Source organism: Ochotona princeps, chromosome 15 (genome assembly GCF_030435755.1).
Source record: "Ochotona princeps isolate mOchPri1 chromosome 15, mOchPri1.hap1, whole genome shotgun sequence".
Classification (NCBI taxonomy): domain Eukaryota; kingdom Metazoa; phylum Chordata; class Mammalia; order Lagomorpha; family Ochotonidae; genus Ochotona; species Ochotona princeps.
In genome coordinates, this window is record NC_080846.1 from 40036075 (window position 1) to 40061756 (window position 25682).

The 25682-nt window shown below is 43.9% G+C and overlaps 2 protein-coding genes across 5 annotated transcripts in view; both read right to left on the reverse strand.

Moving 5' to 3' along the window:
* Positions 1-24116, reverse strand: part of POC1B (POC1 centriolar protein B) — a 164625-nt gene extending 140509 nt beyond the window's left edge. For 2 of the 4 annotated variants that reach the window (XM_058673561.1, XM_058673562.1), the window contains exons 1-2: positions 23916-24027; positions 4102-4273 (exon numbers count right to left, since the gene is read on the reverse strand). In XM_058673561.1, the coding sequence (XP_058529544.1) occupies positions 4102-4247 (146 nt within the window). In that variant the 5' untranslated portion in view covers positions 4248-4273; positions 23916-24027. Of the gene's footprint in view, positions 1-4101; positions 4274-23915 lie in introns of all 4 variants that reach the window. The other 2 variants (XM_058673564.1, XM_004583086.4) reach the window with 2 other exon arrangements.
* On the reverse strand, positions 21208-23508 carry GALNT4 (polypeptide N-acetylgalactosaminyltransferase 4). The gene has a single exon (XM_012926332.2). The coding sequence runs from the start codon at positions 23495-23497 to the stop codon at positions 21740-21742; it is 1758 nt and encodes a 585-aa protein (XP_012781786.2). The 5' UTR covers positions 23498-23508; the 3' UTR covers positions 21208-21739.
* Positions 24117-25682: the final 1566 nt, after the last annotated feature.

A 25682-nucleotide genomic window follows, 5' to 3' on the forward strand; every position in this document is an offset into this window, starting at 1 on the left:
CCATTCCTGTGAGGATGGCAGTTTATGAAGAAGTTATGGCCGAGGAGAAGCCAGTGACTCCAAGGCAATGTTTTTGAGTGATCACAAGGGAGTAGTGTGGACTGGCACGCCAGTTAGGAAGAGATATTCTCTGTGTCATCTGCCTCTACACAGGATGTCCTCAGGAGACCTGACTTTCCTGCTCTACCCTCGCTTTCATCCACCAGTAATGACAACAGACACTTGTGGTGTGCACCAAAGGCCTTGCACATCCTGTAGGCTGAATCTCACATTCAGCTAAATGGTAGTAACAATACTTCAGGCCTCAACACTTTGAAATGACAGGTACATTTTCCCCTTAGCTGGGACTGAATAAATATACCAGAAAAATAAATAGAAAAAAATTATGTGAGACCTTTAAAAGATATGAAACAGAAAAAAAAATGCTTAAAATGATTTGGAGCAGGTTAGCCAGAGTTGCAGTTCCTGAGTGATATTTGGGAAATACTATATTGTCTCAGTGTTTCCAGGTCTTACAGGCACATTCACATTACACGGTGTCTGAGACCAAGCACTTTTTCCATTTATAAGGTCATATTTCTAATGGGGAAAATGGCCATAATTTCTAGACAAAGGTCAGACAACAGAATTTAATCAGATACAACACATCTGTTATAGATTTTCCAGTGTTCACACTGACCTCCCATAGACCCCCACCTCATTCAGTATTGGTTGCCTTGGTGCTTTAGAACCAGAAGCCCAGGTCACACTTCACCTCACCCCAGGCCCAGCACCAATTCCTCTTCTCCCACAGTTAGTACTCGACAAATCACATTGCCTACGCTTTCTAAATATCTGTTGACTTTCCCTTTTCCTTGTATGTCAGCTCTGCCTGCTGCAAAGTGGATATATCCTCAACATCCTTCACCCCGATTACTGTCGAAAGCCTCTTAACTGGTCTTTCTACTGTAATCTTTTATCCCCTCTAGTTACCTACATACTGTACTTATTACCCTTCTAAAAGTCTATCTCCAAACAGACAAAGCCCAGTGTCAACCTGTCTCTGGCTTCCTTCAACTGAAAAAAAAAAAAGCCCCTCTCTTTGGCAAGACACTCTGCTACTGTGCTGAGCTTTGTACTTACAGCAGCACGCAGCTCCACCTGTGCCTCTCACTTAGCTTTCTCAGACTACATTTTATGCCCATCCCCCAGAATATCATGACTAAGCTACAAAGGCTTAATTGCTTCCTACCTGCTATAATAATTTTACTTACTACACTACAAAGTAACTTAAATACAGGCCTTTTTCTCTGCTACTGTGAGGTAAGTTTCTTGTGGCCAAGAATGACCATGTATTTATCTTTATACGATCAGCATCTACCACAATGTCAGGTACATAAAAAGAGCTGGATATATTTTCCTGACTTCCATCAGTAGAATCAATATTTAAAGGTTCTTAGCACCAACCTGGCTTATCCTCCTAGTAGAAGTCTAAGGTAACATTATCATTAATCTGTTATTACCTGTTTGATGACACCCTAGCTGTAAGAACGGAAATCAATATTTAACAAAATTCAGGAGAGACAAATCACGGATCAGTTTGTGAGATTTCAAGGGAGATTTCAGTGAAGAGAAAGGAGGAGTGTGGTTTGGCCTGAATCTGAGTATCAGGCCTGAAGAATACAAAGAAAAGGCCTGGGATCTACAATCACCAGGAAGCCAAGAGACAGGTGGTGTCCCGGAACACCTCACACCCCAGCAGGATCCTCTGTGAACCTTTACCTCGTAGGCCCGCCTCTCTGCAGGCTGGCCTCACCACTGAATCCTGTCTCAACAGGAAGCATACAGGAAACCAAGATAGGAGTGCCCTGTGTTTGCAGAGCTGCAGCTTAACTGGTTTCTAGTTCCTCATCTTAACATAAGCTTTTAACCTCCCAAGTATTTACTCGCTCTCAGCCAAATTTTCTTGACTGCCCAACATGACAAGTGAGTGCAGGACCAGAAGTGCCTCCACACTTCTCTCACCTTTTCTTTCTCAGCCTTCTAGTCACCACTGTGGTGCTCACCCACAAACATGGATGCTAATATTGCCCTTATCCCTGTAGAGGAATGTATACTGCCTTTTACAGGAAGTGGATCTATTTATTCCCCCCCTTTTTAATCTGTGCTGGTGTTGTGACTTATTCTGAGGTCTCAGGCAGCTTGATTCTCTGGCTCTGCCCACCACTGCCATCTTGGTGGGAGGGGCCCAGGTGAGTTCTACCTTGAGGTTTAGGTGAATGGATTTCCTGGCAGCGTGGAGGCTGCTGGGGAGCCCTGAGCTAGGTTGGATTCAATGCTTGGGACCCTACCCCCAGCCACTGCTGTCAGGCAGTGTGCAAATCCTGAGGCTTTGTCTGCTAAGCCACCCAGCAGTGAGCTCTGGGGTCTTGGGTGTGTAGAATTACTGCCTAGGGTCATCCATGTATAAGGCCACTGTATATGTAGGTGTGGAATGAATCCTGACGGACTCGCAACAACAAGGCCACTGGACTGGCAGGTAAGCAAAGGGACTGAGACTTGGTGGTTTGAAGGAGACAGACTGATGCACCAGCCAACAGGGGAGTCCTGAGTTGGGCTTATTAACTTGGAACATTTCTGACCACCACACACCAGTCCACACAAAAACTAGGGCTGGGGATCAGTCTAGCAGGACTAGATTCCAGTACCTGACTGAATGTTAAAAAAGGAGATGGGTCACAATAAGGCAGGGCCATGACACTAACCAGCACATGAGAGAACCAGGTCCAGGGGTAGATTCTGTGGGGGATTTGTGGGCCAAATCCTGTGGAAATACGAGTCCTGCTGCTTAGCTCAAGATTTGGGGTGGTGATGGGCTGAGATAGATGTGACCATGAAACCTGCCAACCAACACTCATGGGTACTGGGACTGAGAATAGTCTGGGCAGGTCCAGGCTACAGTACCAGCATGCGCATTTTAAAATGGTGTGGGGGTGAGCTGAGTCGCAACATTCACCAATTCATACAAGGCCAAGATGGAGGGGAAGGCCATGCCAGGCAAGAGCAAGATCTGGGTCTGGGAGTGGACCAACCAGGGGAACTTGGGAAATTCCTCTAGTGGGTTATAGCTCCCTCTGATCTAGGCCTGGAGATCAGACAGGTTGGGCAAAGTAGCTCCAATCATTGGCTAATGTGTGGGTCAGCTTTGGAAGGGGGCAGACTGGGCAGGGCTGAGCAAACCTTAGCACACTGGCAAGTGCAGAAACCAGGTTGTAGCACAGGTCATGCTGGGCTAGGCTGTCACACCTACCAGTATGCATGTACCAGGGATGGGAGCAGACTGAGCAGGGCCAGCTGCCAGCACCCACAGCGAAAGTTGGACCTGGCAACAGACCTGGTCAGGCCAGCCTACAGCATCCAAAAGCAAAGTCCAAGATAGGTATTTTTCTGGGGGAGACGGTCTAAAGTTTACATCAGATTTTCAAAGGGACTGGAAACCTCCACCATCATTGCTGGGAGACACTGAAGTCACAGGGCATTGTGGCATGATGAATTAAGTCCCTGTCTGCAGTGCTAGCAAGCCATATGGGCACAGAACCAAGTCTAGGCTCCTCCACTCCTGATCCAGCTCCCTGCTAGAGTCCCGGGGAAAGCAGAAGACAGTCCAATGTCTCAGGCCCTGGCACCCACGTGGGAGATCTGAACAAAGTTCCTGGCTTCAGCCTGGCCCAGCTCTTGCAGCCATTTGCGGGGTAAACCAGAGGATAGCAAGGTCTCAGATCCCCATTTCTCTCTCTCTCTCTCTAACTCTGCCTTTCAAATAAGTAAAATAAATCTTTAAAAACAAATCAAAAACATGTAAGATATATCAAGCATATTTCCATGGTTACAAGCAGTTTTCAAAGAGATGACATAATTATGAGTTAAAAATAAGGGGAAAAATTGCTTGAAGATGCCTGACTTCAAAAGGTCAGTACAGTTTACATGGAACCCAGACTGAGCACAGCATACGAAGGTATTTGGGAGCAGAGGCACCCCCAGGAAGAGCAAGGCATCAGTTTGCCTTCACATTGCTAAACCCCAAGCATATCAGGTGTGCAGGCATTCGGTGGTTTCTCTTACTTATCAGGAATCCAGAGTCTAACGGTTCTGTCTCGTGAGGCAGATGCCAACAAGTTTCCGAGGGGAGAAAACTGCACGCTGGTTACGACATCCTTGTGACCCACATATCTGAAAGCTCTAGCTTGTGGCTTGAAATTCCATAGCATGAGAAATGTATCCCAAGAGGTAGTAGCTATCAGGAAACAGAAGAATAAAACCACTGTTTGTTAAAACGCAAACACAGGCATGTTTCATTACAATGGGCAGCATATCTAATTACAAGGTGTTCAGGTAATAAAGAAACTGGAGGTTATAGGATCCACTAGGTAACAGCAAAACTACTTTTTAAAGACATTCAAGGCTACACAACTAATAAGTAAGCACGTCCTACATAACCACACATCAGGATAACTGGCCCTAGTTTATAATCAGGGCTCGATAATTATTTATGTACAAGGTGGTAATGGCAAAGGATAATAGAAACTCAGTTCTTTAATTCTCTAGGTGACTACAGATAAGTTATTCACAAGGACTGAATGTTTTTTTCTGAGAGGATTTTTAACTGTTTATTTGGAAATAAGAAAAGTTAGAATAGTAAAAAGCAACACTAATACACCCTTTAACCAAATCCACTTGTTAATATTTTGTCAGTTTGTTCTATGAATTTGTTCTTGCATTTACACAATACTATATCTGTACATGAACACACACACATGCTCATGGACACAAACACATACATAACTTTTTTTTTCTTGAACTCTCTGGAAGTCAGTTGAATAGTTTACGACAACATATTCAAAAGTACTTCAGTGTGTTTTTCCAAAGACTACAGATATTATCCTAAACATCCATAGGACAATTGTCATCTTCAGGAAATTCATAATAGATGGATCCAATACTTTACTCTTTCAATCATACTGCAGTTGTCTTGATTGATCCAGTGATGATGTTATAGATGAATTAGATAAAAGTCACTTGGTGGGCCCAGTGTGTGCAAGGCTAAACTCTTGCCTTGCAACTGACAGGATCCCAGGATCCCACATGGGTTCTGGTTCGCATCCCAGCTGCTCCACTTCCCACCCAGCTCCTTTTTGTAGCCTGGAAAAGCAGTAGAGGATGGCCCAAAGCCTTGGAACCCTGTACCCACATGGGAGACCAGAAAAAACTCCTGGCTCCTGGCTCTGGATCAGCTCAGCTCTGGCCATTGCGGCCACTTGTGAACCAGTGGACAGAAGATCTTTCTCTTTGTCTTTCCTGCTCTCTGTAAATCTGCCTTTCCAAGAGAAAGAAATAAATCTTTAAAAAAGTAAAAGTCACCCTCCTTTTTTAAAAGCACAGTTAGTATTTCACTACAGTTCATCCAAACTACTGAATATTTACATCAGGGGCTCAGTGATCTGCAGCTGATGTAAATTGAACAAGAGAAGCAATGTATACTCATATGCAGGATACTTGGGGATCCTTAAGTTCTATGTATTGTGCTATAAAAAAGATACACAAAAGTCTTCTAAGAATTACAGTGACATAGGTGACATCAATCATGATACATACATATACAGAGGGCATTATATATTATTTAATCATTAATGTTATGGGAGGTGATTAGATGATCCTTTGAGGAAAGACATTTGAGCAGAATGCAGAGGGATATGAAGAGTGATTCAGGCAGATGTGAAAAATGATCAATCTCAGCCCAACAGCCTGAAATAATGGCACACTTGGAAGACTGAGGATCAGCAGAGAGGACACTGTGCCAGAGTAGACAGGAGAGAAAAGAATGGTAGGAACAGAGCAAGGAGGCAAGCCTTAGGCAACAAGAGATGCTGAGGGCGGTGTGCATATTTTATTGTGTGAGCAATGGAAAACCATTGTAGCAGGTTGAGTAAAGAGAATATCATGATCAGGCTTAAGAAAACTGCCACTCTAACAAAGGGCAAGGGATGGTATTTTCAAACAAAATCTGGATATCCATAAAAGAAGATGGTCTTAATTTTTACTCTGTATCTTGTAAATAAAGATTAATTCCATATGATTCATACATCTAAGTATAACAGGTAAAACAGGAAGTTTTTAAAAGGGAATATAAAATACCTTGATAATCCTAGGCTAGGCAAGGAGTGATTAAATAGGATATAGAAATTGTTAACAAGAAAAGAAAAAAAAAAAGAAAGACTTTTTGGGCTACAGTAAAATTAAGTTTTGCTTGTTTAAAGACACAACTAGCATAGTGAATAAACAAGCCAGCATGGGGAGAAGATATTTAAATACACATACTCAACAGAAAATGAAGTGTGTGTGTGTATATATATATATAAAATCTATACAGGGGTCCTATAAATAAATTAAAAAGAGATATACCATGCAACAGGAACATAGGCAAAAGACATTCAATAAAAGAGATTTATAGGCAATACATATGACAAGGTCCTCATTTCCATTGGTTATCAAGATGAAAATTAATAACTACAATGAGATGTCACTGCATATTCACTACAGTGGTTACAACCAAAAAGACAACAACACTACATTTTGAAGTTGTGGAGCAACTAGAACTCGCATATGCAATATAGTTCAACCCCTTTGGAAGTGTTTCAAAATCACTAATGAAACTGAATATATACTTAGCATTTACCTCAGCAACTCCACTCTTAAGTGCACATCTAACAGCAACACTTAACGTCTAATAACACATGTAAAATAACAATTCAAAACAGACCACAACTAGAAACCCTACTGTCCAGCAAAGCAAAATGTATATGCAAATTGTGATACAGCTGTGTTGTATACCTACTGTGTAATTATTTATGTTATGAAATTTAGGAAGAAGCAAAATTAATCTAAGAAATTATCAGTAAGCAGAGAGATTATCTGGAAGTTAAGGAAGATGATATCTGGAAGGGAGAACAGGGGAGATGGGGAGGCATTGCTCTGGCTGCGTGCAGAAAGCAGGGATCAATAGGAATAAAGTGAACTCAGAACTCAAGACAAAAATCAATTTGGAGCCCGGTGTGGTAGCCTACTGGCTAAAGTCCTCGCCCTGCATGCACTGGTATCCCATATGGGCAATGGTTCGTGTCCCAGCTGCTCCACTTTCTATCCAGCTTTCTGTTTGTGGCATGGGAAAGCTGTAGAGGACGGCCCAAAGCCTTGGAACGCTGTACAAGCATGGGAGACCTGGAAGAGGCTCTGGGCTCCTGGCTTAAGATAGGCTCATTTCTGGTGTTGCAGCCACTTAGGGAGTGAACCAGCAGATAGAAGATCTTTCTGTCTCTCTCTCCTTCTCTTTGTAAATCTAATAAAGATAAACAAGTCGTTTTTTAAAAAAGTCAATTTGGATGTTACCACGAAAATCCACCCAGAAGCAGGCAATGGTCTGGACTAAGTTGGAAGCAGTTTGAGAGGGGAAGATACTTATGGTAAAGGTACGGCCATAAAGGTACAGACAAAGGGAATTGTCTATGCATTAAAAGTGAGCAGGAGAAAGAGCAAAGGTATCGGGCTGTGGACCTGAGCACCCAGATGAATTGTGGTGCCATTTAACGAAATGAAGAAGAGCAGAAAAGGAGGTTTGCAGTGAGGAAGTATAGGATGGAAAAAAAAAGTTGCTTGAGCTTAGTAAGTATGAGGTGCCAATTGGACTTGTAAACAGATCAAGGAGGGGGTGAGACCCAGAGAGGTTCTGCCTGTCTAGTATGGTGGCCATAGGATCAGACTTCTTGGGCTCCAATCCAAGCTGTCATTTACCGCTTGGCACTTGGACACATCCGAGCCAACTTCTCTGTGCCCTGGATATTTCGTCTGTAAGGTGAAATGCTGAAAATATTACATAACTTGTAAATCATGCTTGCCAAAGGGGAAATATTCAAACATAATTATTACTGCCAAAGTGGTGATGGTCTTCTCAACAAAAGCAGTAACTTAGACGAATAAACTTGATGATCCCTAAACTGGATGTGATCACTTAACGAGTGGGTGAAGAAGGTAAAATTACTCAACTTTCAGATAAGGAAGAATAAGGTCACGTGTGAGGTAGGGAGACAGGGTGTACAATTCACGGCATATGGGAAGACAAAGTATTCCACAAAGTGAGCTGCATCAAATTCTTTTTATTCTACTTTCTAAAATATTCAATTCATTTTAAGGGCAAAGTTATAACACACACACACACGGGGAGAGAGGAATGAAGGAGGAAGAAAAAAGGAGAGAGGGAGGGAGAAAGGGGGAAAACAAAGTGGGAAAGGAGAAAGAGAGAAAGGAGTAGACACAGAGATCCTTTTATTCACTGGCTCACTTCCCAAATGGCCACAACAGCCAGGAGGGCTGGGAAAGGCCAAAACCAGGAGCTTCATTCAGGTCTCCTACGTGCATGCAGTGGCTCACGCACTTGGGCCATCTTCCTCTGCTTTCTAAAGTATTATCAGGGGGCTGGATCAGAAATGGAGCAGCCAGTTCCTAAACCAGTGCCCACAGGGAAGACTGGCATCACAGGTGGCAGTGTTACCCACTACACCACAACACTACCCAGTTTCTGAAAATTCTTTTTTTCAGAACTCCTTATACAGTATGCCATATATATGTAGATAGATAGATAGATAGATAGATAGATAGATAGATAGATACAGATATAGATATAAGAGAGAGAGAGATAGCAGGCCTTTTGTAAAAATCTTAAGAATTTCATGACAGCAACAAGAGAATTTAAAGAAGGGTGAGGTCTTGTGCAGCTGAACAGGTGATATGCCTTCAAAGTTGGCACACTGAGGATGAAATGTGGGCTTGGCAATAAGAATTATTCAGTGAAGCAGTGGGAATCAAGCTACAATGACCCCAGTTAAGGAGAAATGGAAGTGAGGCAGTCGAAACAGTAAACACAAGGATATAAAATCCACTCATTAACTCATTTAAGATTTAAAGTCGCCAACACTCAATATGATGTGGGCCAGAAAAATCACACTGAAATCATAGGATCACAGTGCAACAAAAATTGTGTCAGGAGGTGACAGGGAAATGCTAAGAATGGGAAACTCAACCTCAAGGTGACAGACAACTTAGGCTTTAAATTCTGTCAACAGAAAAAGGAAGGGCATTTTAACCCAGGAAAGACATTCTCCTTGTATAATGCCTGGGATTGTGTTTTTGTATACAATGCAGCCTCAAAAAGTATAAATTTGGAGCTTCTGGCTATGTAGCCACGTTAAAGCAATACACAATATACATCAGCATGAGGCCTTCTCAGAAATTACTGAGAGAGCATAAGAACAGATGTTTTAAAAGACAAGGCAGCCTATTTGGAGTGAGGCAACATTCCAGAAGCTTACAAGTTATGAGACACCAGAAGCAGACATGTTCCAGTGTGGCTCATAGTACACTGTATATTTTCTTCGACATTTTAGGAAAACAGAAAAAAAATACTAAAAATATATTAAAAATTCCATGAATGTATTCATTAAAAACTATCAAAACACTGACTTTCTCTTTAGCGTATTTTTCTTGGGAAAGAACTGCCTCACCAAAAACTAACACCATTATAATAAAATCTCTTTGGCTAGTGATGTCAATATTGTACTGTGTCAACTGGACTTTGCTTTCATATATTTCCATTGAAACACACCCAATATAAACATTACCACGTCACTTGAAATGTCAGCATTTATACTAATCATTATTCCATTGGTTTATTATGAGATTAGAAAGTCAAAAAGAGGAAGTTAAAAGAAAATGTTAACTGGTAAAACATACCAATTGAAAAGCAGCTTATTTATGTTCGGTAACAACAATCCATTGTTTCAAGAAACCCTTGCTGGGATATGCTAAACCAGGCCAGGGTTTCTCTCTGGAGGCAAACACAAGGAATATACTAGTGAAAAGCACACTTGCTCCCCAGAGTAACCAAAACGCCCAAGTTTTTGTCTCATTTTCAGGAGCAATAACTTCTTGAGTCAATCCAAGCTCCTTTACTCACCAACTGAATCCGAATCAACTACTATGTCAGGAATTTTACATCCAGTGTTTATTCACGTTAAATTCTCTTACTCATCTTTCCAGCTGGTAATGTACACACGTGATACAGAATTCCCCTCCGATCCATGTCCACCCAGATCCCCCTCCTAGAAACTACCAGCATCGCCATCGTCATGAGGCTCCTGTGTACTGAGAGGCATCTGACTGTTCTCATTGATTTTTCATATAACACCTACTCTTCTGTATTTTGTTCATCTGTCCTCATCATGCTCGGCCCACTGAGTTTAATAAACTTTGGATTTCAGGTTGTGTTAATACACTCACCTACCTTATTCTTTTTTCTCCTTTATTTTTAGTAAAGTTTTGTTTTGATCATTTAAAGCCTACCAAAAAAAGACAAGTTAGTTTAAGAGATTAGCTTTTGTGCTTCATTAATCACAGCCTGTCTGGTTTCCTATAGGTAAGTAAAATTGACACGCTGTTCTTTGTCTTTTTGTACCTTCATACTTTGGGAAGATGGCACATCTGTTATTTTACCACCATATTCCATAATTTTTTTCTGACATGTCAATTCAGCATACACTTGATGTATCTTTATCAGTACATGCTAGATGGCATAAAACATCTCTTTCTCCTAATATTGCTGATGGTAAACTTAATTTATTTCAGTGATCTCTACTATGTAGTCAGTATTTTTTCCTTTTGTAATTAATGAAGTATCTTGTGAAAACAAATACTTTAAAATTATTTAAATATCTTATTCTTCATCAAAACTATTACATGCTAATTTTACATTCTTTGACAATCTTTCAATCTACTGCTTTCTATAATTTATTAATGTTGAACTACTTATTTGTAATTATATGAGGAAGAACCATTCTTCCCCATTTATCTTATTCATTCATTTGTTTATAACACTAGCAGATTAATCTGTGAACTAACAGGTTATTTCATTTAACAGGTTACAATTCATAACTATCAGCTATTTTAATTCAAATTATTTCAGATTTGGCTAGTGAGAGCCCTTAAGTCAGCCTCTGTGTCTTTCTGATATGTCTATCAATCTAAGAGCATTTTTTCACCTTTTAGGATTGCAAGGTACTATGATGTTTTACTTTTCCTGCCTGTGCAATATAACTGGCTTTTTTGCCCCAAGAAACTCTGCTTTAGTATCAGTAGAGAATAGTATTTGGAAACCAAGATGTGGTTCCTGTATTTTCTAAGTGGTTATGTCAGCAAACAACTAACAAGTAAGAAATAAACAGAAATTTCAGTGTATTGAACTAAGAAATGAGCTCTAGAAAGCTGTATTTATCACTATGTAGATACAGACCTAGACATTAAAAAACATGAGATGTAAATCCACAGACTACGCTCCTTTTTAAGATTTACCTATTTATTTGAAAAGCAGAATGACAGATAAAGATATATAGAGAGATGCGGGGAGGAGAAAAGGAGTGAAGAGAAATGGAGATTTCCTACAGGTTCACTTCCCAAATGCATTCAGCAGTGAGGTCTGGACCAGGCTGAAACCAAGAGCCAGAAACTCCACCCTGTTATCCTACGTGGGTAAAAGGGACCCATCATCAAGATCATTTGGGGAGCAAACCAGGGGATGGAAGCTCCGCCCCATCTTCCCCCCACCTTGAAACTATCTGTCAAAGAAATAAAATATTGGCGGGTTTAACTTGTGATTGTTTGTAGGTGACACTCTTTCAACCCAAGAAATAAAATAAACCTTCAAAAAAATTTAAAATTTTTTTAGAAAGAGGGAAGGGGATGATGCAATCACTCAATGTCTAAATCCTCTTCTTGCATGCGCTGGCATCCCATGTGGGCTCTGGTTTGTGTCCTGCTTGCTCCACTTCCCATCCTGCTCCCTGCCTATGGCCTGGGAAAGCAGTGGAGCAAGGTCCAAAGCCTTGGGCCCTTGTTCTCACGTGGGAGACCCAGAAGAAACTCCTGGCTTTTGGTTTCAGATCAGCTCAGCACTGGCCATTTATAGCCACTTAGTGAACTAGCTGATAAAAGATCTGTCTCTCCTTGTTTTCATAAATTTGATCTGCCTTTCCAATAAAAAATAAATAAATCTCTCTCAGAAAATTTTTAAAAATGAGGTGGAATAGTAGGAACTTGAGCCAGCACTCTGATATGACAACATGCAAAGAGGCAGCTTATCACACTACACTACAAAGCTTTCCCACAAAGCACATCATTGTCATCCATGTTTGTAAATCTTCTCCCACCATAAGAAACCTGGCTTTCACCATGCCCAACATGTGTTTGCTCTAACCTGGAACAGACTATTAGTAGTTTCTGAATCACTGACACCATCGTACCCAGAAATCCCACAAACAGAAGTTCAGGAATCAGATTTTTTCCTGGGAGATGATTTTGGCAATAGCTCCTTTTTTGGTCTTGCTACACTTCGTCACGATCTGTTAAGGCAGGTTTACTTTGGTTTGAAATCTGTCCAAGGGCATGCCCTTTGTTCAGGGGTGGGACTGACTCCTACATGACCTTTCTGATGCTTTAAACACCTAGGGTGTTTTGAGAGATTTCTCCTCTTGGCCACACCTAGAGATCTGGTGACAAACAGCGCTCTGGTCTCTAAAATCCACCATCCAACTCTCAGATCAGCACAAGCAAACATACTTCCCAGCCCACAGGAGACTCATAATCTCACCCATCACATGGGCTACTTGGTCCTCAACCAAAGAATGTCTCACGACTCCAAGCACAAGCTCCACAGAGCCCTGTCCGTCACAGGCCAGACCTCCTGAGGCCGGTCTCGTTAACTCAGCCAGGATCCCATGCTAACTAGGTCTATGTTCACAATACAGTAGAGAACTCCATATATCTTTATTATATCCCTTTTCAGACCTTCCATTGCATACTCAAGAGATTCCTAATAATGCAGATTATCCTCATTAAAAATTTTTTGAATGTTTCAATTATTTCAGATATCATTTTGCATGTTTTCCACCTCCATTATGTCTTACTAAGAAAAAAATCAATAATGGGATTTTTCTTGGCTTTCTAGTTTGGCACCAGGATTTTGTACTTTTCATATCATTTTCAGGTGCACACAAAGGAAACACTACCCTGTTTTCTTCAACAAAAAACAGACAAGGAAATCTAAAGCAATCTGTGAGAATGAATGCTGAATATTTTTAAGAAAACTAAACTTTAACCCCAAGGCATATATATATATGCCTAGATGCACAATAAAAAGACAAGGTTTTAACCTGCACTAGAAAAATTCCAACATTTCAAGAGGATGAAGATTAGCTCGTCCTATCCAAGCACTATATAGTACTATAGTCTGTGCTAGTACTAACTTCAAATTCCTCTGCCTGAAATGAAGGAATAACCAAGCAAGTTTTCTTTCCAGCTGATACAAAGGAATTAGCCTGCTAGTCTAAGAAAAGTCCAGGGCCCGACACAATAGCCTAATGGTTGAATCCTCCCCTTGCATGAACCAGAATCCTATATGGGCACCTGTTCATGTCTCAGCTGCTCAGTACCGACCACTGCTGCCACTTGGAGAGTGAACCAGCAGATGGAAGATTTTTTTTTCTTAAAATCTTAAAAAAACAAAAGTCTAAAAGAGCTGTGAGTGCTTTAAAAACTCATCTTTACTCAAGACAATCAAGAGAAACTGAATTTATCAAACTCTACTTGCCTTTGAGGTCTGGCAATAACAACACACATCATTACTGAGGGCCAAGTAATTTTAAATACTTTTAAAGTATTCTATTTAATCTTCAAAACAATGCAGCTAAATACCATTATCCTTAGTTCATAGATGAGAAAATTAGGCTTGGCGAAGTTAAGCAACTTACCAAAGTCATGCAGATAGAAGATGGAAGAGCCTGATTTTTAACCAAGTTCTAGCATACTCAGAGCCTCAACTTCTAACCAATAAGCCCATGTGCTTCGTAAGGCACAGGACATTTAAGGATTTTTAAATTTTCATTAGAACTATGCAGACCTTGTTAAGCAAGAACATTTCTGGTCATACTCTTTGGCATAAAGCTCAAGACCATGAATTTTTGACAGGGTTTTCAACTCTGATATACACTGAAAAAAAAAAAAAACATTGACGTCTCTGTGTACAGTAAATTACTTTAGTACCTGCGAGTGAATTTGTAAGCTATAGTAAGAGATGCTCAAAGAAGCTACTATGTGGCTTGCTATCAATTTTCAGCAAACTGTTATCATGGGATCAGACTCCCAACCTGGCTCAACTGCTAAAGAGTATACATTTTGGGGAAAGTTACTGAACTTCGTTTCTGCATCTATAAAAAGGAATGACAACAATTCATAGGCTACAGTTTTGTTTTCCTTCTCCCTTCTTATCACAGCCCAGCTCCAACTGCATGATACCAAGAACTTAGACCTCAGGGCATAGCACATTAAGCTGCTGTCTGCATCTGAGGACTGGTTGGCATCCTGGCTGTTCTACTTCTAATCCAGTTCCCTACTAGTGCACCTGGGAAAACGGTGAAGCGTGTCCCAAGTGTTTGGGCCCCTGCCCACCCAGATGAAGCTTCAGCCTGACCCAGCCCCAGCCCCAGCCCCAGCCCCAGCTGTTGTCATCATCTGGGGAGTGAACCAGCAGGTGGAAGATCTCTGTCTCTCCCTCTCTATATAGCTGATTTTCAAATAAATAAAAATAAACAGTAGAAAGCAAAGCAGAGAGAGAGAAAGGAAGGGAGGGAGGAAAGAAGAGAGGGAGAGAGTGAGGGAGGAAGGGAAGGGGGCAAGGGAGGGAAGGAACACACACACCTCCACAGAGCCTATCAAAGAGATCCACCATGCTTCCCATTCTGTTTCCCATGGTCATGACCAAACTGTTTAAGCCTTGAACAGCTGCGGTCATTTATCAGCTGCAAACTGTTACTGTTTAGGAAACCCTCTCCCTGGCAGCTGCCCCTCCTTCACCAAAGCTACTACTCGGCTAGAGGGATATCCACTAGATGATCGTCCATATATTCACATCCTCCTTTCAGAGTCCCTCCTCTCCAGCCACTTACACCCAGACTCTGCTGGAGAAGTCAAGTTTCCCGAACCCTTTCAGGCAATTATTTTGCTGTTTAGACTCTACTTAGTTTAGGTCAGTCTTCCTCTATATCCTACCCCTACTGTCATCATTACTTCTTCTAATAGATATGTGACCCTCCCCGACAACAACAGCACCTGAACCACTGTGGCAAATACAGGAGGGTGAAAGGACCTAAGAAAAGCAACAAAATCTCTAAATGCGGAACTCAAATTCAAGTGTAGAAGCATGGAAACACATCCTTTGCAGGCAAATATACCACTTTCAATTGTGCCTCAGGCATGAAAGAAAGCAAGAAGTCAGAAGATTTTTTTGTGTGGGTGGAATACTTTATTTCCATAGAGTGATCAGAGGCATTTTAAGTGGAGGTGTGAAGGCCCAGGAGGCAAAGACCGAGGTGCTTGGTAATATTTCAGACCTGTAGTACCAGCCAGGGTCTCTCCTTATCACTCACTCAGTCGATTCAATTTCATCAACAACTCCAGGAATGAAACTATGTTCTCCACTGAGGCTCTCTTCTCAACATCTTCATTTCACTCTCCAGCATATGACATTTTCTCATCCAATGTATAACACCACTTCTATGCATTCATTTCCTGACTCACTCTCATTTCTTCAGATTGACATGGAAAAACTCCAGCCACTCTTTCTGCGACTTTCCCTCTGCCAGTTGCAATTGCCGGACACCTCCCCTACTCCCTCCAGAGAGATTGGAAACAATAATTCATGCTTGCTAATTTCATTTTCATCTTCCACACTTGGAAGGTGTATGCAACTCTTCATTAATTCCCTTGTCCACTCTCTTTAATGACTAGTATTTCTCTTCCTTATTCAACATTTCATCCTACTCACAATTTTGACTTTTCCTCCCAACTTCCTGATTATTCCTTCATATAATCTCCACAAGGACACAGTAATATATCAGATTACCTCATTCACTTACTTAAAACCTTCAAACTTTCGAAACTCTCAGAAGTTTCCTGTGACTGTTGCAAACACACACACACACTCAGAAGCCCGTAACAAGGGAAATCTATTCTCACCAAATCGGAATCCAGAAATCCAAAACAAAGGTGTTGGCAGGGCCACATTTTCTCCTAAACCTCTAGGCAAGAACATGCTTTCCTTCCCTATTCCAGTTTTTAGTGACTCCAGGCAGTTCTTGGTTTGGGTTACCTGTCTCCAATCTCTGCCTCTGACTTCCGCTCAGCTCCTTCACAAGCTCCCTGTCCTTTGTGATTGGGTGGGGTGGAGGATCATCCAGACAATTCAATCACCTGATTTTAACAGCCCAAATTGCATCTGCCAAGACTTTCCCTCCAAAATCATGTCGCATCACACATTTCGGGGATTAGAACATGGACATATCTTTTGGTGGCCCCTGCTTATTCCACTGTGGCCTCAAAGTCTTGTCTCAGCTACGACTGTCTCCTCTTGCAATTTCATCTCTTTCTCCCTTTGTTTAGCAGCTTCTATCCATTCTGGCATTCTTCGATTTCCCTGATCTACAAAGAACTCTCCTCTATTTTTACTCTTTATCTATTCTACCTTCCCTCTAGCCTTCACCTAGCTAACTACTCCTTCAGGCCTGCCATTAAATCGAACTTCCAAGGAGATGCCACCCTTCACACATAAATCTGTTTCTCCCCCTCAGAGCACCCTACTCTCCCTCACCACCTCTAAGAGTTTTCCTTTGTTTCATCCAGTTGTACTTACACACGGACTGATGTGTACACATATGACAACTCTACTCTTGGCGCATAAACGCTTCCCACCATTTCTCGAGCAAAAGCTGTGTGTTCACCCTCTGCATGTATACCCAGAGAATAGATCCGCATCTGGCACAAAGCAATGTTAATTCAATAAAGGAGTACTAAATAAATAGAGCGCATCCCTTTCTGAACCGAATTAGACAAGTACAAATAAATGGGCTGGAATAGTGCCCAGATAGCCAAGGGCATATCTGGTCTCCGGTCTTTACCTCTCCCAGCTCTGCCTGGCATGAAAGATAAAGTAGAACTCAATTAAAAAGTTAGAAGGACTTCCTTCGTTTTCATTTCTGCTATAGACACCTTACATATTCAGGAACTCATTATTTTCAATAATCTCTGTATCCTGTTCCCCCTAAAAACAGGAGATGTCGCTGAAATTTTAGGAAAATCTTCAAAGTGATTTCCAAGTTCCACCTAATAACTGAAAGATTCACAGCTGACGGGGCTCCAGAAAATTCAGGGAAAATGAAGTAAAAAGATACTTATGTAAAAAAAAATTCTGAAATTCATAAATGCAAGTTTGCAAAATAAAAGTCATAGAAGGCCCAGAACAGTAGCCTAGTGGATAAGTCATCACCTTGCAACCACTGGGACTCCACACCGGTGCCAGTTCATGTCTCGGCTACTCCACTTTCCATTCAGCTCCCTGCTTGTAGTCTGGGAAAGCAGTGAATTTGGCCCAAATCCTCAGAACCTTGCATCTGTGTGGGAGACCCACAAGAAGTTCCTGGCTCCTGTCTTTGGATCAGCTCAGCTCTGGCAGTTGCAGCCACTTGGGGAGTGAACCAACAGATGGAAGATTTCTCTGTAAATCTCACTTTCCAATAAAATAAATATACTAATCTTTAAAAAAAATTCATAGAGCATGTCTTATGAAAAGACCATGCATGAATTTCAAAAAAATACTTATTCTTTAATTCTATTTTCCACAAACTTTTTGCAGTGCCCTCAAATATATCTTTTTAAATTTTAAAAATTACAAAGTATTAATAACAAACCCAGCTGGCTTGCCCGAACATCTATCATGCGTAAACAGGAACACAACAGCCGTTTTTTCCCTAAGTTACATTTAAAAATTGAGACAGAATCCACATATTATAAAAGTTACCCTTATAAAGCATGTAACTCGCCCTTTCACCTGACCCACTGTCCCTAATTACAGAACCTGTTTCTCCCACTCCTACAGGACCCTGTCCCCGTCAGGAATCCTCCTCTCCCTCCCTCCTGGCAACTCCCGACATACTGTCACTCGGGAGTCTCTAGTCACTTTACTTTTACAAAGCTGACACAGAAAGATGAGGGGATTTGGACACGATCTCCAGTCACTTTGGAAGAAAGTGCCTATTTTTCAGTAGCTTAAAAGTATACACAAAATAAGAGGCAAGTAAGAATATGTTTAGCTTTCTTTACAAATCCTGAATGTGGCTAAGAGGCTTCTGATGAAAACGGCCGCTCCCGGGCCAGGCGACTTCCAGGAAAAGGCAGGAGGGTGTAGTGAACTGGCCAGTCAGGAGTCACAGACCACGTACAGCACCAGGTGGCTTACAGGACACGTTTCTTCCTGGCCCAGGGTTTGGAAATTGGTACTAATGTGACGAAGGGCTCAGCTGCTCCTTCCTTTTATGGTAGCCACAGTGGGGATCAGAGATCCCTGGTCACCTCCAGGTTGTCCCTGAGTAGTCAATGAACAGTGCAAATAGCACAGATGACACTTCGGAATATTCAGTCATTGATGACAGCTTGCACAAACTATGGGAATCGACTTTTTAATATTTGACTGTATTTTCAATGAAGTAAGATAATCAGAAGTACAAAGGCATTTTGTCCTTTAGCCTCCTAGTAATATCACGTATGTGTACACAGAAGCAGTGTCCTCCTAGGCCATAATAAGCAGAAACCATCTGTAAAACTAATTCAGCAGACATTTTATTTTACATTCTTAATCAACATTGCAAATACCATTAACAAAACGAAAAAAGATAGAAACTGCTCATTACACAGAAAAAAAATTCATCATTCAAAGAGATATGAACTTCAACATTCTTTGTGCTTATTTCAGATATTTTCTTAAAACAGTAATTCAAAAGAACAAGTAAAAACTAAAAAATTTATTAATTAAAATCGAGATCTTAATCAACTAAGACTATAAAATCTAAAAACAATTCCTGTCTTCAATCTAGAAAAGCCTGATTTATATTTTATGAATATGCGGGCATCAACTGTTGAATAAACAAATTTTCTTTTACAAATAAGTTACTTCAAGCTCTAGAGATCCTTCTGGTGACTGAATTATGTTTTTAAACATTGACTATGACAAATGCCTATTTGTTCAACCTATTTATAGACTCGATTGAGTGCTATACAACATAGTGGATATTCAAAGTCCAGAAACTCCTGTCCCCAGCAAATATTTTCCTGAAACTGTGATTAAGTATGTAAACTAACTTACATGGTCAACTCTTAATTGTCTACAGCAAAAGGGAGCTTTGGTACAAAAAATATTGGAAGGACTCAAAATATATTTTGTAGAGTTACATTTATCTTAACAAATTAATGTGCCTATGTTCCAATAAAAATGTCGAAGTCGGCCTCTGTGTTAGGAACACGGCTGTGAGATATTAGCAACCTCACCATTCTAAATTATGGATAAGTAAAGCAGCAGCCCAAAACTTCTTTCCAGGAGACTGCTGACGCATACTCACCAAGACAGGACAAACGGCAGATCAAGAACTAAGGAGTTTTAAAAGCCTCACTTCCCTTTTGGGAGCTGTCATGATATAAAAACAAGAGTATTTCCAGTAAGTATTTCTAGAACATAACTTTAGTTCTCCCATATGACACAGGGCTAGGAAGGACTTCAAAAAATTGATTAAAACAGAAAATTCATGTGTCAGTAAAAATGAAACAAATTTTAAAGTAGAGTAGCCAAGAGGAAAAGACAGGTAAGGAAGATAACCCTAGAAAAATTCAGAAATTATTAATTCTTTTAAAAATTAAATCCAGGAGTCAAAAAAAAGTGCACATGGAATCTGGATTATTCTTTGATAAACTTTAAGGCTGCTGAACAACTTGTAGAAACCATCAACAGCTTTACATTTTAAGAGGCAAAATATTTAAGCTTATATAGCAACTTTATATTGTGAATGGTAATCCTAAACCATTAAATTCAGAGTTTTGTAAAGTTCTTACTCATCAAATCAACATGTAAATACCTTTCCTTATGACTAACAGATTTATTTCCTATGAACATGTATTTTTCATAAATCTAAACCAAAAATTGAGATTTTATTATAACCCTGTCATTTCTGGATTAAAACATTGGTATTAAACTAGTTTAAAAAATTAACACAGATTTGCTTCTCAAGTTAATGAGTTTAGAAAATATTTATATTCTTAGTCAAAAGATTACTTGTAGAGGTCAAAATTTTGAAGTAAAAGTTGGCTCAACAACTGTCAAAATGAAAGCACTGTGAATAAAATACTTTCCACCCATAGAAATAACATGTGAGGTGAGGTCAGCTCACTGAACTTTCAAACCACTTCTCTTTTCCAGATTTATCCCTGTTGAACATGCTGCTGAGCTGCTCAACAGCACCTGCAACAGAAAATGTACGGAAGACCACCCAGTGCGTGAAGGTGAGCCCCCCCCAGAGCTGGGAAGGACCTCCCAGATCTAACCCAGCACCCACATTTCACGATAAGGAAGCTGTGGCCCAAGCATTTCCAATGATAGCCCAAGCTGCATTCCTTGGCTGAGCTAGCTATCCATTTAGTCTTTCATTCAATGGCCAGGCTGGGAAGTGCCAAAAGCAAGCCTGAAAGCAAGTTCCCCACTACCAAGGCTGACTTTCCCCCTTGCATTCTTGAGATCAATCCTGACATTTCTTGATCAGCAAGAACTCTTGGGAGAGTTTCATAGCCTTTGTAGTATGTGGCCCACTTTCAGTTTCACACATTTCAGTGAAGCCTCAACTGTGTTGACTTCAATTGATTAAGCATTAACAAAGGGAGGCACTGAGTTCGGGTGAGTCCCCGGCTAGGATATTCATAACTTAAGGAAGTGCAAACGGAAATGCCCTACACACAAAGCAAACAGGACTGCTTACAAAGCAAGAGCACCCTGAGGTATCCATGTATGTCAGTGAAGATCAGGTAAGTAAAACAGCTCAAGTTTACAAGGTCAGGAATGTTACGTCTTCCCCAACTTCATTCAAATGTGGGTAGTTCTTCAGAGACATCTGTATGTTAAAAAGACCTCCAAACTCACATTCAAACCAATGCCCTCTTCCAATGACACAGCAATAATTCAGGCCTTTCACCTTAAGAATATGATTTTTTTGTTTTCTGTTTTTTACTTTCTACCTAATTAAAGGAAAATTAGATTTAAAATAAATAATTTAATGTGCTGGCTAAAAGAAACTCAAATCCTATGTCATCAAAATAGAATAGTTTAAACTGCACATCTGGGCACTTTGCTTCAAAAAAAAAAAGTGCAGTGAGTTTACCTATCAGTATAAATCATATCTCATTTGATTTGGACTTTTACATTCTGTAATATTAAGTCTGGCACTTAACTGTCTTATATATCTCAATTCACAGTTGACTTCTTTAAGAAGTAAGAGAACATACTAACAAAACGCCTAAATAGAACACCCCCATAAGGCACTTTGAAATATTAAACAGCAGCACTCTATGCACGGGTTTCAGTGGCATACACCAAAATACACCACAGCTACACGGCGCTCTCCAGATGGCCACTGGGTGACTTTGGATAAAAGAAAATCTTCACTAAGGCTCTCAACGCTCCCCGGCTTTCCGGAAGCCAGGGTCAGCTCACAAGGGAAAGTGCTGTTGGACTCCTTTATTTCTCAAAGCTCCAGAGCTGATTTGTATCTAAAGCATCGCAAGCTCTCATGCGCACGCCAGGGCGGCCCTCGGGTGTCCGATGAGCACTAAGGCACAGGCCCGAGTGTGGGTGGAAAATGGTCCCGTCTTCTTGAAAATGCCAAATAATGTTTCTTGGAATAGGGAACCCATCTTTTGGGCAATTTTGCATTCCTACGTTATCTTTTTTCTCAGGAACCACCGCACACAACTCTGTCACAGAATTAAACCTTATCTCTTTGTTCGAAGTGTATTCAAAGAATTGGTTCCCTCCTTGGCCATGGCACCCAAAGAGTGAAAGGTTAGCCCCCGTGGGATTGTTATCCGGGGCGTTGTAATCTAGGCACTCCGAAGAGATGCCTTTGCTACGGATAGCCCCGTGCCAGCCGGGCCTGTCCTCCGGAACGTGTAAATTGGAAAACACGTTCTTCAGATACCAGTCGAAGCTCTTGCATTTCAGGCGCTCCCGTAGTAATTTTCTGTCGGAAATGTCACCGTAATCTTCCTTTCTGGCTGGAGGGTTTCGGTTGTAGAAGTGCTCTTTGTACCCGTCCATCCACACTTCCGCTGCCCGAGCTGTGTTCTGCAGGAAGTTGGGGCGGGCGTAAGGTGCCCGCTTGGGGAACACGTGGCCCACGTGAGAACACGGGTGGATCTCCAGTTTCCCACCGCACTGCCACACCCGGAAAGACAGCTCCAGGTTCTCACCACCCCACACCTCCATTCCAGTGTCGTAGGTCCCAAGGTACTGAAAGTACTTCTTGCTCACAGCAAACAGCCCTCCGGCCATGGTGGGAGACCGGATGGGGTCAGTTCTCGACCTGCGCCTTTCCCTCTCCTCTTTGGGGACAGATTGCCACTGGAACGTTAAGCGCCAGTCAAACCCACCAATCATGGGCTCCCCCGTCTGCATATAGAACTCAAACGTATTCCAATCAATGGTGTCGATCACAGGGCAGACAATGGCCGTCTCATCTTCCCCGATCCTTTCCAAAAGGGGCTCCAGCCACCCGAAGTTACACTCACAGTGGCAGTCCAGGAAGGTGAGGACGTCGCCCGTGGCAAAAGTGGCCCCGATGAGGCGGGCCCTCACCAACCCCTCACGCTTTTTGGTCCTGATCAGGCGGACTCTCTCAAGATTGCTGACGTACGTTTCCAGCTGTGCCTTCAGATAAACTCTGTCGCTCAAGTCGTCGACCAGGATGATCTCCTTCAGGAGGACTGCGGGGGAAGTTTCGAGAACACTGTGGATGGTGCGGAGCAAGGTGGACCAGGCTTCGTTGTAGAAGGCGATGATGACCGAGGTGGTGGGAAGTCTCCTGTAGTCGAACTTCTTGGATTTACACTCGTACATCCGTTTATCCTCGATGTGGCGGTGCAGGGAGATCCTGTCACTGAGGTAAATATTGATGGCGTATCTCTCGATGAGTTCTTCTTGCTGCTTCCGTTCTCCCTCGCTCAGCTGCAGCCTGCCGGCTCGGCCCCACTCCCCCGGCGCCTGGGGGTCGGCGGGGGGCTTCTGGTACAGCGGCCGGGCCAGATCCTCCTCCCGGCCACGGTCCTTCCCGCCCGCCGCCCGTCGGGCCGCCTGCCCCTCGGCGCCACTGCCGCCTCCCGACGCGGACTGCGACGCCGACACCGAGAGCTCCACGAGCAGGTAGGCCGCCGTGAGCAGCGCCAGCAGCAGGCAGCTCTTGCCGGCCCAGGTCCACCTCGCGGCCGTCCGGATCCTCATGGCTCGGGGAGCAGCCGGGCGGAAGGGCTGCTCAGCTCCCGCCGCAGGTGCAGCTCCCGGCCCTCATGCGGCCGCTCGCTCGGACCCTACGGCTCCCGGGGCTCCGCGGAGGTCCCCGGCGACCCCTGGGACGCCTCGACGCCCACTTCCTCCTGCTCGCCTCAGAACTTTCCACAAACTCTCCGGCCCACACCCCGGGGCCTCCTCCTCCGCCGGCCGCGCAAACCCCGCCCCTGCCCACGCGCGCCTCCTGCTGGCCGCTGGGCGAGCGGCTGGGCGGCCGGGGTGGGCGCGGGGTGACCGGTCCGGGGTGGGCGCTTGGCCGGCGGTTCGGGGCGGCTCGGGGCGGGCGGCTCGGGGTGGGCGCATGGCCGGCGGCGTGTCGGGGTGGGCGCTTGACCCGCGGCGGGGGACTTACCGAGCTGTTTGCCCTGTGGGCTGAAGTCCACCGAAGTGACGGCCGCTTTGTGCCCTTTAAAGTAGCGCTCCAGGACGGGGTCCTCCTGGAAAGGAAAGGGGTTCGGGCTCCGTCGGCGCCGGGCGGCCCTCCCCAGCCCTGGGGCTCCCCGCAGCCGCCACCCCGGGGGCCCAGCATCCCGCACCAGGACGCCCCGAAACCCCCGGGGCGAGGGGCGGGAAAGGCACGTTCCCAGCAGGCCCCCCCCCCCCGGACGGAGGCGACTTCCTAACAACGTAAATAAAGCGCCCCAAACTCCGGGGGTGACTGTGAGGCAGGCCGTCCGGGGAGTCCCCCTCGGCGAGGGGCGAGGGGCGAGGGGCGGCGGCTCGGGACCCCGGAGCTGACACCTCCCTCCATCCCGCCGCCTCAGGCCGCGGGCGCCTCCTTACCGGCGAGGACGCCATGGGCCAGCGCGGGCCCCGGGCTCTCCCGGCCGGGGGAAGCCGGGCCGCGGGGCAGGGGGACCGCGAGGCGCACGGAACCCTGGGCCCCGAGCGCGGGCGCCTCCCGGTCACTCCGACGACGGCGGCCCAGGCGTGGCCAGCCGAGCCCCGGGGAGGCGGCGGCGGGGTGCGCCGGGGGCCAGCGCGCCTGTCCAGCGAGGCCGCGGCTGACCAGCGCTCGTCGCCCCTCTCGGCCGGACACCCCGAAAAGGCGGTGGGGCCGAGGGGGGCGGGAGGCAGGGGCGGTGGGAGGCGGTGATCGATGCCATCTGAGTTCTATTGCGTGTTAAAGAGACAGCGCCCGCGGAGTCGCTGGGCTGGGGGCGGAGTTTTGACTCCTGCAGGGACACCTGCTGCTGCTGAGCGTCGCATTCAAACCCTGCAGGTTGGAGGGGGGTTTTGGAAGCCCTGTCCGCCCAACAGCGTCAGGCTGGATGTAAATGCTGCAGACTCGTCCTGCCGCGTGGCTATGTGTCTGCCCGTTTGCCTGTGATTCACAGCAGTCCGTTTACCACACGCGCACTGGACATCGTGGGGAAGGCTTGGAAACGGTAACTAGGAGCTTTCACACAGTAGGCTTTCTGGCTTCTGCTGCAGCAGCTCTTTGGAGTCGGTAGGAGGATGACCCTGTTCCCACTTTACAAACTGCTCGTCAGGGCTTAGTCTTACAAGTCAAGCAGAGACAACGCTTTCAGTTTTAAGACCACATCCTTTTGTTTTTTTGTTTTTAAAAAAAATGCTTCTTTTGGGCCCAGCACAGTAGTTAGCGGCCAAAGTCCTCGCCGTGCACACTCCAGGATCCCATATGGGTGCCGGTTCTAATCCCGGCAGCTCCACTTCTCATCCAGCTCCCTGCTTGTGGCTTGGGAAAGCAGTAGAGGACGGCCCAAAGCCTTGGGACCCTGCACCTGCGTGGGAGACCCAGAAGAGGCTCCCGGCATCTGGCTACGGATCAGCGCAGCTCCAGCCGTTTCAGCCACTGACACCTGGTCAAATTGCACACTGCTCCTTCATACGGATGGGAGCTAGGAGCAAGATCAGTTTTTGACAACCTACAGGATGTCATTGGCGGCCAAGCTGAATTGATCATCTGAGTGCTAAAAAGAGTTAGGTAGCTTTCTGTTGGTTGCCTTCAAGTATGGACATTTGGTCACAGCACCGAAGTGCCACCTACTGTTCACATTGCTGTATGACATCTGAACCGAACACTGCGGCTACTGTACAGGGGGTGGAATTTTTTTTTTTAAGATTTATTTATTTTTATTGGAACGTCAAGTATACA